The 14,367-nt window shown below is 38.2% G+C and overlaps 1 protein-coding gene across 1 annotated transcript in view; it reads left to right on the top strand.

Moving 5' to 3' along the window:
* PLA2G4E (phospholipase A2 group IVE) overlaps window positions 1–14,367 on the top strand; it is a 69,606-nt gene that overhangs the window by 40,677 nt on the left and 14,562 nt on the right. Inside the window, exons 12-16 of the mRNA XM_031952147.1 lie at window positions 181–317; window positions 5,431–5,653; window positions 8,437–8,551; window positions 10,911–11,048; window positions 12,883–12,990. Coding sequence (XP_031808007.1) covers window positions 181–317; window positions 5,431–5,653; window positions 8,437–8,551; window positions 10,911–11,048; window positions 12,883–12,990 — 721 coding nt within the window. The remainder of the gene's footprint in view (window positions 1–180; window positions 318–5,430; window positions 5,654–8,436; window positions 8,552–10,910; window positions 11,049–12,882; window positions 12,991–14,367) is intronic.

The raw sequence follows: 14,367 nt of genomic DNA, 5'->3' as shown, positions 1-14,367 counted from the left end.
CTAGATTCTCCCCTCTCCTATAATCTAGCCTCCCCCTCACCAACTCTTCACTCCATCTGGTCTTGGATCTATCCATTTTACCTCCTCTGCATATTAAATCTCCTCTTCTCTAGCCTCCCCTTGAAGCCCTGCTGCCCAGCCTCCTTCTCTCTAACTCTCTCTCTCTCTCTGTTTCTTCAGGTGCCGCTAGTGGCCATTATGGCCACAGGGGGTGGCCTTAGGTCTATGACCTCCATGTATGGCCACCTTCTGGGGCTTCAGAAGCTGAACATCCTGAATTGTGCCAGCTACATCACAGGCCTTTCGGGTGCAACCTGGTGAGGACTTGGGAGTCCCTGACTGGCCCAGGGATCGGGCAAAGCCTTAAGGTGTTTGGTTGAGAGGGAAGAGGGAGGAAGTCCCTTATGTTGCTCCCAAAGTTAAGACATCACTTGTCATTCCCATTCTCTTCTCTTGGATCTGTGGCAGTGACTGAACTGATTTCTAATATTAATGACAAGTCATTGAACATTCAGGAAAGATTAAATCCTGCTTTAGACATTGGCTTTCTGGGGAGCTATTATTACCTTCCCTATGCCTCAGTTTCCTCATCTGTTAAATTAGGGGGGGTGACTCTATGGTCTTTAAGATCCTTTCTTATTTTAATTCTATGATCCCAGAGTCTCATGGGTAATGCAGAGGCAGTGTGGACTAATAGGTGGGTGCCACCCTTTGAGTCACGGTGACCTGAGTTCAAGTCACATCTCTGATGCTATAGATACTGGGCAAGCAGTCAGTGCCTCAGGCAGCTCTGTAAGCTGTGCAACAATCACTGATTCACATTGGCAGGAATTTCCTCACTGGGGAGCTCTCCTTAGGTCTGACCAAACAACAGCAGCAGCTGTAACAACAAGAACATAATGTATTATGTAAGCCCTAAAGAAAATACAAACAACAACAAAAAAACAATAATTATACATCTGTGAATGAAAAGTAGAGGCACATGCACAACAGATTATAATGCAAAATGGAATGTTACATGTGTATAAGGGGATTGCAAAGTGATATGAATCAGTGTTATGAAATCACTTTTAGATGCATTCACTGCCTCCCCCCAATTGTATCATGCTGACCAAGCCCAGAAAGCACAGGTGTGACCAGCTCTTTATGCTTTGATGATTGCCTGCCCTTCCACCCCCATACACCTTTGTTTCACCAGCGCTTCTGTCCAGGTGCCAGGAGTGTAAGGAGGTACATCTACTACTCCCTGTTACCCAGAAATCCCGATATGCTGCTGTCCCATGCAGACAAAGCCCTACAGTAGTGATCCAAGTCCTTGGTACTAAATGCACTTAGGACCATAGCTATAAAGTGGGGAGATGACAAAACTCCAGAGAGATAAAGCAATTTGTTCAAGGACACACAGGTAGTGAATGACAAAGGTGGGATATGAATTCAGATCTGTTTCAGAGCCAATAAGCTTTCCACAATACCATTCTGCTCTCCTTCCTTTCCCAGGAATGGGTATCACTAATACAGAGGGACCAAATCCTGACCTGTATGACACTGGGCCTGAGGTCACTGCCAACAGGAATTCCTTCCTGCTTGCCCCTAGTTTCCTTTTTTTTTCCTGGAAGCATTTGGGGTTAAATGACTTGTATAACAGCTATTAAGTTTCTGAAGGCAGATTTGAAGTCCTTCTAACTCCAAGACCAATGTTCTATCTACTGTGCCATTTAGCTGCCCCCTGTATCTTCTCCTTATCTTAAGGATTGCAACTATTCACTGATAAGTGAATAAATGATAAGATTATCTCTTTTTACAGTATTTGAATATTTCAATATCTCTCTAATATATGAGTGGCTATGAAGCAGTCTGGTAAAAATCTTTGCCAACGTGGAGAACTCCTTATAATAATGCTTGCTTTGTTTTCTTTCTTTCTTTCTTTCTTTCTTTCTTTTTTTCTCTTTCTCTCTCTCTCTCTCTATATATATATATATATGTATATCTCTGTGTGTGTGTGTGTGTGTGTGTGTGTATAAATGTATATATATACACAGATAGATAGATAGATAGATAGATATCTGATGTGTTTGAGGTTCAGCACCAAATGATGAGATTGAGGAGAGCAATTGGCATCAAATATTGGGGTTTGGTCATGTGAAGAATTCACAATGACTTCTTACTTTAGCAAAAGGTAGGTTCATTCAGGAGAAGAGATCACAGATTAAATGAAGGGGATACAATAGATACCAGGAGTGGGAAATATGAAATAGATTTATGAAGCATATAATTAGACAAGAAAATGGTTTGGTTTTGTTTTTTAAACAATTAACAATGGAAAAGACAAGTTCCCTAGTGGAATTCACAATTAATCAGAAGAAAGACAATATACACTATGAGGTGGAAGTACTCCATTGACTAGCAGGCTAAATCCATAGAGGAGTTTAGCACCCTAAAAGAGTAAGTTAGCTATAAAAAGGAGAAAGTTACCATGAAGCACGGTGGGGGGATGAGAGGAAAGACACCATGAGGTATGGGGGAAGGGGAAAGAGAAATATACCATGAGGCAGAACACCAGGGTGAATTAACCCAAAAGGGAATCAGCAAAAATGGCATGAGCCAGAGACAAATTTATAGGGGAAATTTAACCCTGGGGGTTTGATATAACTTGGCTTTCTGATTAAATAGAGTAAGGTGGAGTTACCCACGACCTCTATGGGACGTATGGGGGACTGTAAGATTGAGCTGATCCCTCTCAGTGCCCTTCCTTGCCTGCCTCAGGGACTAATTTTATCAATACTTCAGGCTATCTCTGCCAACCCCTCCTAGTGACCCAGGACCTCATCATATCTATATATTTATCTATATGTATTTATCTCAATATATCTATGTCTATCTATTCATCCATCCATCTGTCTGTCTATAGTTGTTGTTCAGTTATGTCTGACTCTTCATGACCCTATTTGGGCTTTTCTTAGCAAGGACTCTAGCATTTTCCTCTCCAACTCATTTTGCAGATAAGGAAAATAAAGCAGAGTTAAATGACTTGCCTCGATTCATACAGCTAGTATCTGAAGTCAGAAGATGAGTCTTCCTGACTCCAGGTCCAGTACTTTATCCACTGAGCCACCTAGATGCCCCAATTAATATTTACACTATAGTTTAAAGATTTGTAAAACACTTTTCATACGTTCCTCATTTGAATCTTAAAACATCTATGTAAGATAGATGCTACAGACAAGCTTCAGCTGAAGCTCACAGTCCCAGATAGGATCTGAATCCAGATTTTTCTGACTCCAGGCTCACTTATGCATTGTACCAGGATTTAGGCTTGTAAATCAAGCTGGGTCTTAAATCTACCACTGTTTCCTATCAAGAAAGATCTGGGGACATCTCCCCACTTTGTAAAATCCTACTATGTTTAGAGCAAGCTATTAGCTATTAGCATCTTCTGACTGCAGAATGAGAGAGAAAGATTTGATTCAGTTTAACAAATATTTCTGAAACACCTACAGTGTGTGAGTGATTTAAGAGCTAACTTGGGGCAGATTCAGGTCTAATCCTAATACTGGTTATGTGACCCTCACTTAATTCCTTAGTCATTTAATCCTTCATTAACCCCAAGCAACTCCCTAAAATTCTAAACTACAGATAAATTGTAAATCTACATAGAAAGTTTCCATTTCAATCATTCATTCAATGGATATTTAATAATAATAACTGCGAGCATTTATATAGAACTTTTAAGAGTTGCAAAACATTTTACAAATACATCATTTGATTTCACAATGACTCTGGGAGGTAAATTATTCTTATTCTCATTTTATATTATTATCACCATTGTATAGATGAGAAAATTGAGTTGTACAGAAGCTAAGTGACTTTTTCAAGGTCACACAGCTAGTGAGAGTCTGAGGTTGAATTTGAATTCAGGTCTTCTTAGGGTCAGGTCCCTACTACTATCCACTTTGTTTCTTTGCTGCATTTTATATGTACATTGACAGGTACCAGAGACAGAAATTCTACCTAGAGAGTTCCCTTTACTAGTCTTTTCCCTTGATACCTTGTTAATCTCCCCAATTGCTAATGCCCTCTTCCAAGGTACCTTGAATTTAACTATTCTGCATTTATTTATATTTGTTCTCTTATTTTCTTTGTATAAATTTATTTCTGTGTTGTTATCTCCTCCACTAGAATGTAAGCTTCTTGAAAGTAGGGTTTGTTTCATTCATTCAATCTATATCTTCAGCATCAAGTTCAGTGCTTGACATATAGTAAGCACTTTAATTAATGCTTATTGATTGGTTGATTATGCTAATAAAATCATAAATTCAGACTAAAAAAGAAAATATTCAAGGATCTTTGCTAGGTATTGGGATATGTATTACTTAAATCCTGAACAGACCCTATCCCTAGACCTTGCTATTGCAGGATACCATATGAGGGTCAGGGGACAAAGGTTTTGAAGCAACAAGATTCATTGTCTGTAATGATTTCTACATGGCATAGGATATGTGTGTGCGCATGTGATATTTATATGTTATAACATTTTATACACATATGTATTACACACATACATATATACACACATGTGTATGTGTGTATCCTCAATTACAGTACTTTTTCTCTTTTAATTATTTTCTATTTATCCTGTTTATTTCTTGCTTTGTATATATTTGTGTAATATTGTTTCCCCCATTAGATTGCAAGCTTCTTGAGGGCAGGGAATGTCTTTCACCTCTTTTTGTATTTCTAGCACCTAGCACAGTGCCTGGCACTGTAGATATTCCACAGGAGATATTTAATAAATGTTTATTGAATGAATGAAAAAATAGTCAGTTCCTATCTTTAAGAAGCTTATATTTTACTAAGTAAGCATTAGGAGAGGAATAGCTGTGGATGAGCTATTTGTTCATGTTCCTTGCACAATTATATATAAGCTATACATTTATGGGAGCTCAAGTATATAATCAGAATGGAGAATCTATTCTTTTTGATAATACAGATGAGAGAGGGTGCAACAAAGAACACCAGGGAAAATCTTCCCTGAATTAATCTTTTCTTTTTCATTGTCTATTGAAGCAGACTCACAAAATTTTAAGACAGTAACAAAAACACCTTTCAGCTGCAGAGACTTTTGTTGGTCTACGAGATTAGCAAATCTCATCCCCTTGTCCTTGACAATCCTCATCAGTATATTTCTCAAGGTAGTGGGCTGGGATATAATTGTCCATATGCCACGTAGGAAGCAGAAGCATAGAACTTATGCATTTGGAATCAGAGGACGTGAGTTTGGATCTCTTGGGCAAATCTTTTTCTGGCCTTATTTTCCTCATTTGTAAAAACAGAATTGGGTTAGAGCTGTGAGCTCTGGTAAGCTATGAGCTAATTCCCCATCCTAAAGGGTTGTACTCTGGATGTCCTGTAACATGTAGCTGCCTCTTCCAGGACCATGTCCAACTTATACAAAGATGCTGACTGGTCCTCCAAAAACCTGGAGAAGACCATCCAGGAGGCTCGAAGACATGCTGTCAAAAACAAGATCCCTTCACTTTACCCTGAACAACTCAGTTATTACCAGCAGGAGCTGAAGCAAAGGAGCCAGGAAGGCTACAGAGTCACCTTCACAGACCTATGGGGTTTATTGATCGAGTCCTTTCTGGGGGATGAGGTAGGTTCTCTGCTCCTCTTAGGTTACTTAACTGTCTTAGATTACATGACTATCTTCTGAATGAAGCTTTTCCTGATTCTCTCAAGGAGGATGGTATCCTCTCTCTCAAGGTTTTTAAATCTAATCACTTTGTATATATTTATACTTATTCTCTTTATAGACAGTCTATATATGCTTACATAGTAACAGCAAAGAGTTATGGTTTGCAAAATACTTTTTATTATTGTTATCTCATTTGAACCTTATGAACCATCCTGTGAAGTAGATGCCCCATTATATAGAAGAAAAAACTGAGGCTAAGCATTTAATTGAAAAATCAGGGGGCAAAGGGGAATGTAGGTGATGGGAAAAGTATGGAAGTGGTTCTCTCCTGCATCCCTGTCATTGTAATACAGGAGTCCCTTTCTACCCCAAATTTAGGTGATAGACTAAGGCTTTCTTTGCTGGGTCACTCTACCATTTTAAACATTTAGCTTGATGGTTTCAAATTTTCTCTCTTATACAGGTACAACCAGTGACTCATCTATCTTATGGATGAGTTGCAAGAATGTATTTAATAATAAGTCTATCCCCCGTCTGCCAAATGTTTCCCCCCTGACCTTTTTAATCTTTTCATAGTAACCAGTAGGCCCCTCTAAAAAGTCAGCAGTATTCAAATGAGAACCAGTTGGCAACTTTGTATAAGTTGGACATGGTCTTGGAAACAAGTATCTATATGCCTTAGGGCTATCTTCTTGCAGATTTTGGGCCACTGGGCCTAAATGCTCACCTATATGGCCAGTTAATTCAAATTATAGATCAGATTATAACTGGATCAACATGAATTAATAGTGTTTCCTTACCTGGTAGATCCTTATACTAATTAAACTACAGGTCCACTGCTTCTTCCTATCCTTATCCCTAAGGAAAATGCATTGCCTGTTCACAGGTTTAACTATTAATACCTACATTCCCCATCATCCATTACAGAAAAAATAATTTATTATGGTTTTTAAAGTTTGACTGTGGTAAACTGAAGGTCTTAAGTTTGAACTGAAATATGACATTTAAAGAAAATATAACAATAACTAACATTTATATAACACTTTAAAGTTTGCAAAGCACTCATATAGTTGACCTCATGTAAGCCTCATACCAACCCTGTGAGGCAGGTACCCTAAACATTAGTATTCTCATTTTATAGATGAAAAAACTGAGTTTCAGCAAGGTGGTTTATGGACATATAGCTAGGGTAGAGGTGAGATGCTTTCTCAGGTCTTCCTGACTTTGAAACTACTCATTTTACTGGGCTTCCTTTTAATATGTGAGTAACATTTATATAATGCTTACTGTGCACTTTATAAAGCACTGTGCACTTTACAAATATTATCTCATTTGATCCTCCCAACAATTCTGGGAGGTAGGTGCTAGTATTGTCCTCATTTTTACAGATGAGCAAATAGAAATTTTGTAATGATTACAATTTACAAAATACTTTACATATGTTTTCTCATTTGACCCTTAACAAGCACATAGTGAAGTAGGTACCCCATTGTACAGGTGGGAAAACTGAGGCTTGAAAAAGATAAGTGAGTTACCCAGTGTCACACAACTATTAAGTATCTTGAGGCAAGATCTGAAACATTTAACTCAATTCTCTCTCTCCCTTCTTCCCTCTCTTCTTCCTTCCCTCCCTTCTTTTCTTCCTCTCTCTCTCCCTCTCCCTCTCAGTCTCCCTCTTCTCTCCCTTTCCTTTTCCTCTCTCTCTCCCTCTCTCCCTCCCCCTCTCTCTCTTCTCCTTTTCCTCCCCCTCTCTCTCTTCCCCTTTTCCTTTCTCCCTCCTTCCTCCCCCCCCCCTCTGAATTGTTCAGGATCACTCAACTAGCAGGTATCTGAAATCAGATTTGAATTCAGGTATTCTATCCACTGCCCCACTTAGCTGCCCAGTTCTTAAGAAAGAACATTTCTTTCTCTTAATGAAAGACAATTTTTATTTTATTTTAAAGTGAAAAGTAAATTCTTTAATACATTGTCATATAGCCTAACAAAAGAAATCACATTGCTCTGAAATGTCTGAAAATATACACATAAAGAAAATCTCTAAGCCCACTTATTTACTTTTGTTTTAGAACAATTGTGGTTAAGAGATTTTTTTCAGGGTCCCACAACTAGTAAATATCTGAGGCCAGGGTCTTCCCGACTCCAGGACCAGTGCTCTATCCACTGAATCACCTAACTGCACCTCTACCACACTCCTAAATAAACGTCACTCCTTACAGAGAATAAAGGGTGATAGTTCACACAATAGTTTGTGCCAATCGGAGGAAAGACTACAGAGAATCTGTCCTGCTTTTCTAATTTAGACTGAACCCAATTCAGGACTGGCCCCTGGAAAATCTGCAGAACCATAGTGTGGAGCAATAGGATTTTGCCTCAGGTTGCTGGATGTCTGAAGGTTGGGAATCTAACGCTTTCTCCCCCTAGGGATCCTCTTATAGCTCCCACAGCCTCTGCATCCACAGCTTAATACTCTGAGTACCTGTCCTGAAATCAGACTCTCCAGAAACTTTCAGATGATGTGATCGTGGTTTAGCTTCTTTCTCGATTCCTCAGTTTCCTCATCTGTAGGATATTGGATCTGACTGCCTTGAAAGCAGCTTTCAGCTTTGAGCCTATAATCCACAAGCAGTATCTGTCTCTCCCCTATGGAGCTTCATTCCAAAGAAGATTGCTCTGATTCCCTCACCCGAGCTCCAGATGCAAACCCATCCCTTCTTCTTTAATTCCTTCTTTTCTCCAAACAGAAATATGAAGGGAAGTTGTCATGGCAAAAAGAGGCTGTGTGCCGAGGTCAGAATCCCCTCCCAATCTACCTCACTATCAATGTGAAGGATGACGTAAGCAACCAGGATTTCAGAGGTAATTCCAGCATCCTTTGGACAGTTAACACACTTAAATCTGGTGGAGCCAGCTTGAGATTGCAGCTGTGTTTCCTGCCCTTGTCCCAACATTCCTAAGAGACGCCATCACCATCTTTCTTACTTCTACAACAAATATTAAATAAAATACAACTTTCCTGGATCTCAGTTCCTTTATGTTAAAATAGAGAAGGGGGAAGTTTAGACTAAATTGTCTCTGCCCACTCTAGATCTATGATCCAATGAAACCTTTCTTTATATCCCCAGTGCTTAAATAAATTAATCAACTTAACATATTAATTAATTTGCTGTCCCCTGGCTCTCATGACTTCTCTGCTTTGCCAGAATCATCTATCCTATCTCCAGCTTTGAATAACCTAGAACAGGAAGAATGCAGCTTTTGTAAAAGGAAGGAATTCTGTGCATGCTTTATTCTCTAGGGGGCACGACTCTTCCCTTTGCAGACTCCTACAGAGAATCTGGTTTTCCATTGTCAGTCTTATTTCATTAGACTGTGGGGAATAATTGTGGGGAATAACTTTCTCTAGGATATTCTTCTTATTGTCTTCAGTGTCAGTGATATGGGAGCCACAAACAGACAAGACAGTCTGGATCATCTTCTGTTTATTAGCAGATACTGCCCTCCCCTGTCTTGTGCTGGGATTGCAACATCTTCATTCTTTCCATACACTTCAGGGATTCTTAACCTGGGGGACCATGGTTAGGTTTCAGGGAGGGAGGAGGGGGTCTATAAACTTTCATGGGGAAAAAAAAATTATATTTTTATTTTACTAACTGAAATTTATTACTTCCTTAATAATGAATGTAAGTAACAAAGTATAGTAGTATTAGTAGTACTCATAATTTTAATAGCAACAATATTTACAATATAATAGTAACAGCATTTATGTAGCACTGAAAAAAAGGAGTGTGTGTGTGTGTGTGTGTGTGTGTGTGTGTTGAAGGCAATCAATGTTAAATGAATTGCCCACACAGCTAGTAAGTATTTGTGGCTGTACATGCTTTATTGCCCAGGAGCCAGGTTTTTAGATAATATTTTCACATTATCTCATTTAATCCTCACAACAACCCTGTGAGATTGGTGCTATTATCATCCCCATCTTTGTCACTGATAAAAATCCCAGATATTTTCATATTGTAGTACAGTTATAGATATCTCAATATATCTTATGCTGCCTGCTACTTTGAAATTAAATTGTTTGTTAGGTTTTCTTGAAAAGGAAATTTATTATTTTATATTTTGAATCCTTTATTATGTTCTGCTGTGCATATGGCACTAGATTGTGAGTTCCTTCAGATCTGCCTTTTTCTTTTCTTTACATCCCCAACAATTAGCATAATACCTGACACATAGAAGGCAGTTGATAAATTTTATTCACTGCCTGACTGATTGCATCAGCCTAATGAAGCTTATGGACTCCTTCTTAGAATTGCATTTTTAAATGCATACATTTTAATTTACATTTACAATACAATTTCATTTTATTTTTTCTTTCTTTTTTTTTTTTTTTTTTTTTGAGGAGTTAAGTAACTTGCCCAGGGTCTCACAGTTAGTAAATATCTGAGGCCAGACTTTATTTGCATTTACAAAGGAAACCAATTATAATGAAATACGGATATCAAAATATTAAAGAAACAAATTTTTCATAAAATAATATACTTATTTTGGGGCTTGATAAAGTAGCAATTAGCATAAGATATTTTGAGATATCTGTAACAGCTGTGTTCAGAGCTCTACATCTTTACTTTGCTTCCTTGTAGGTTTTTTGGTTCTCTGCTGTGTACTTTTTACTTTGTTCTTTCCCCCTCTTCTTCCCTCCTTCAAGAAGATTACAATTAAATGTGGATATATTTATACACACACATGCATACATATATAAGCATACTCATAAAATACAACTATTATATATACACATACACATGCAAACAATATGCCATGTACATGCAGACATCACATACATGACACACACGCACATGTATATCAATGTGCATGTACACCTGTATACATGCACAAATGTAATACACAAGTACATTCGTATAGACATTCATACACACATGTATGTATGATCTATATACACATACATGTACATGCACATATAGGAACACATATGCAATATATACACGCACAATGTGTGTATACTTTTATATATATATCACATATATGTACATGTGTACTGCATATATATATATATATATATATATACACAGTATGCATTCATATACATCTATATAAAACTGTAGTATGCTCTGAAGGTTGATAGCATTTTCTTCTATAAGTTCAAGTCTTTCCATATTTTTCTAATTCAATCACTGTGTTTCTTTCACTGTTTTGTACACAGAATGGGTGGAGTTCACTCCCTATGAAGTGGGATTTCAGAAATATGGAGCCTTTGTGCCCACAGAAAATTTTGGCTCGGAGTTCTACATGGGACGATTGATGAAGAGGATCCCAGAGTCCCGACTGTGTTACATGCTAGGTGACTCTTTATCTTGGAATATCTGTTTGGTCAGTAAAAGGCTGAAGGCTCCCAGTCTAGCCTTAATGAAAAGACTTCATACTGGCTATGGAGCCAGCGGGGCAGACTTCAGATCCCACCTCTGACTTACTATCTATGTAACCTTGGCTAACCTCTCTGAGCCTCAGTTTTTCCTCCTCTGTAAAACGGTATTGGGCTGGGTGACCTATGAGATTCCTTATAGCTTTAAATCTGTGATCCTATGACCTTACTCATCCTGAATGCTCTATTGATTTTTGGTCACATCACCAACTTGGGCTGCAGTTTCCTTGCCTATAAATGAGAGGGTTAGGGTTTGGCTTAGGCAGCTGGGTTGCACAATGGATAGAATATTGGGCTTTTAGTTAATAAGATTTGAGTCCAAATTTGACTTCAGGCATTTAGTAGGTACATGACCCTGGGCAAGTCACTTAATCAGTTTGCCTTGGTTTCCTCATCTATAAAATGATCTGAAGATGGAAATGAAAAACCATTTCAGTATCTTTGCCAAGAAAATTCCAAATTAGGTCACCAAGCATTGGACATGACTGAAAAATGATTAAACTACAATAACTTGACTCAGGGATGTTCTGGAGTCAGTTCTAATCAACTCATTGATAAAATTTTGGTGTGAACATTTGCGCCTCAGAAATCAATAAATGTTACAAATCAGGGCTTTGTTTGGTGATTGGGTCATTCTCTAGACTTAAGAATATAATGGAGAAAATGTTGATAGTGCTGATTAAAATTAAAAAAGTATCTTGCAAATATTTTCCCCCCATAGAATCAAATGTTAAACATTTACCTGAACACTATATTCAGGCACATTAACCCTGAGATCCCCTTTTCTAGATCTAAATCTATGATTCCATAATCTTGGATTTAGGTGAAAGAAATCTGAGCAGATTTTGTATTGGAATGAGTCACTTCATAATTTTGTTCCTTCAATAGCTCCCCCTATACATCATAAGTGTATAGTAAATCCTTGATGAATGATAAGAAGAAAGATCAAAGAATCATAGAATCATAGATTTAGAGTAAGAAATGACTTTATTTGTCATGTAATTGAATTTTCTCATTTTATTTGCAAGGAGACCAGAGAAGTTTTATGCTGATCAGAATGTGTTTATACAAGTGGGGAAACTGAGGCCCATAGAAATTAAATGGCTCTTATCCAATGGTACACTGCAGAAAGTGGCAGAGTTTGAATCATCAGTCAGTCACTCTCCATATGTAAAAGCCAGGCTAGTTGAAGGGGCAGGGAAGGAAGAAGGTGTCACATTCTTGCCTTATATCCCTTTTTCTTATTTGACAAGCATGAAGCAGAGATTTAGCCCTCTTCTTTCCCCTGTTCTGCATTCTCTCGCCTGTGGAGAATTTAATGGATTAAGACAATAGCTCTGGGAGGTATTGGGAAAGAAAAAAAAGAAGGAAGGAAGGAAGGAAGGAAGGAAGGAAGGAAGGAAGGAAGGAAGGAAGGAAGGAAGGAAGGAAGGAAGGAAGGAAGGAGAGAGGAAAGATGAAGGAAAGGAGGGAAAGAAGAAAAGAAGGGAAAGAAGAGGAAAGATACATGCATTTATTAAGCACCTACTATATGCTAGGCACTATGCTAAATGCTTTACAAATATTATCTTATTAATCTTTACAACAACTCTGTGAGGTAGGTATTTTCATTATTCCCAATTTCCATTGAAGGAAACTGAGGCAGAAAGAATTTAAGTGACTTAAGGACTGGTAAGTATCTGAGGTCAGATCTGAACCACTGAAAGGACCCTGTGTTTACTAAGAAGCTCACTGTTGCCTTTTCTTCCCTCAGGCCTGTGGAGCAGCATCTTCTCCTTGAACATCCTGGATGCCTGGAATCTATCCCACACTTCAGAAGAATTTTTCCACAGATGGACAAGAGAAAAAGTGCATGATATTGGTGGGTAACCGGTTGGTTTCCCTTGAAGGGGGGACTTAGATACTAACTGCATACCTAAACTATAACATGGCTTTCTGAGAAGCTGGGGCAGCTAGGGAAGGAGGCTCCAGTTTGAGGCAATAGGACTGAGAAGGGTAGAGTTTATACAGAGATCGTGAGGGGAATGATTCCACTGGAATGGAGGGTGATTATGCCGAAGTGAGAGGAAGGGAAAAGAGGGATGAGACCAACAAGTGTGATATGGAAAAGCTTTGCTTTTCTGTACTTTAGCAGCAGAATGAACATTGAGTTTGGAGTCAGAATACCCAGGTTTGAATTCCAGCTTCATTTATTCATTCCTTCAACAAATATTTATAGCATCTACTATATATCAGGTACTTGAGATACAAAGGAAAAACAGTCCCTGCTCACAAGAAGCTTACATTTTAGTAAGGTGGATGGCAATAACCTAGACACAGATAACTCAAAACAAAATAGAGCCAGATTAAATACAAAGTATTTCTTGGGGAGGGCACTAGTAACTGGGGAAGGAGGCTTCATAGAGAAGGAGGCATTTGTGCTAAGCCATTTAAGAATTCTGGGGAATTTCAGAGAGAGAAATGAAGAGGGAATGTGAGAGACTGGCTGCCAGGACATTAGACTAGGAAAATAGATATAGATACAGAAATGCTAAATTTTAGCAAAACATTTGGTAAAGCAATTTTGCTATTTTAGGGAAAAGATGAAGAGATGTGAGTTACACACTAGTATGATTAGATAGTTTTGGAACTGGTTTAATGGACAGACTCAAACAATTACTATTAAGGGTTTGGTGTCAGTTTGGAAAGATGTCTCCATTAGAAAACTCCATGTATCCATCCTCAGCCCTGGATTTAACATTGACATTTAACAATGACTTGGATAAAGGTCTTGATGACATGCTTATGGAATTTCCAGGTACACAAAGCCAGGTAAGATAAGGATGCTATATCACTTACTGAATGACTATTAAGATCCAGACAGGATCTATGTAGCCTAGGGCTAAATCTAATGAGATGGAATTGAATAGGGATACATATCAAGTTTGCATGTAGATTCAAAAAATTCTATTCTGCAAATAAAGTTACCAGAGGGGAAAGATGAGTGGTATGGTGAGATGATTTGCATGAAAAAAATCTGGGGATTTTAGTGAGGAAGAAGCTCTCTATGAGTCAACAGTGTGAGATGGCAGCCAAAATAACTAATGGTTCTATGTTAAGAAAGACATTTTATGAGGAATAAGGAGGTGATGGTCTCACTGTACTGTAACCTAATTAAACCACATCTGAAGTCTTATAATCAGTTCTGAGCACTACATTTTAGAAAGAGCTTAATGGGATATTTATGCAGCCAGTTCAT

This window comes from Sarcophilus harrisii, chromosome 2 (assembly GCF_902635505.1).
Source record: "Sarcophilus harrisii chromosome 2, mSarHar1.11, whole genome shotgun sequence".
Classification (NCBI taxonomy): Eukaryota; Metazoa; Chordata; class Mammalia; order Dasyuromorphia; family Dasyuridae; genus Sarcophilus; species Sarcophilus harrisii.
Note: the sequence above shows the minus strand (reverse complement) of the source record. Positions and strands in the feature narration are given on the sequence as shown.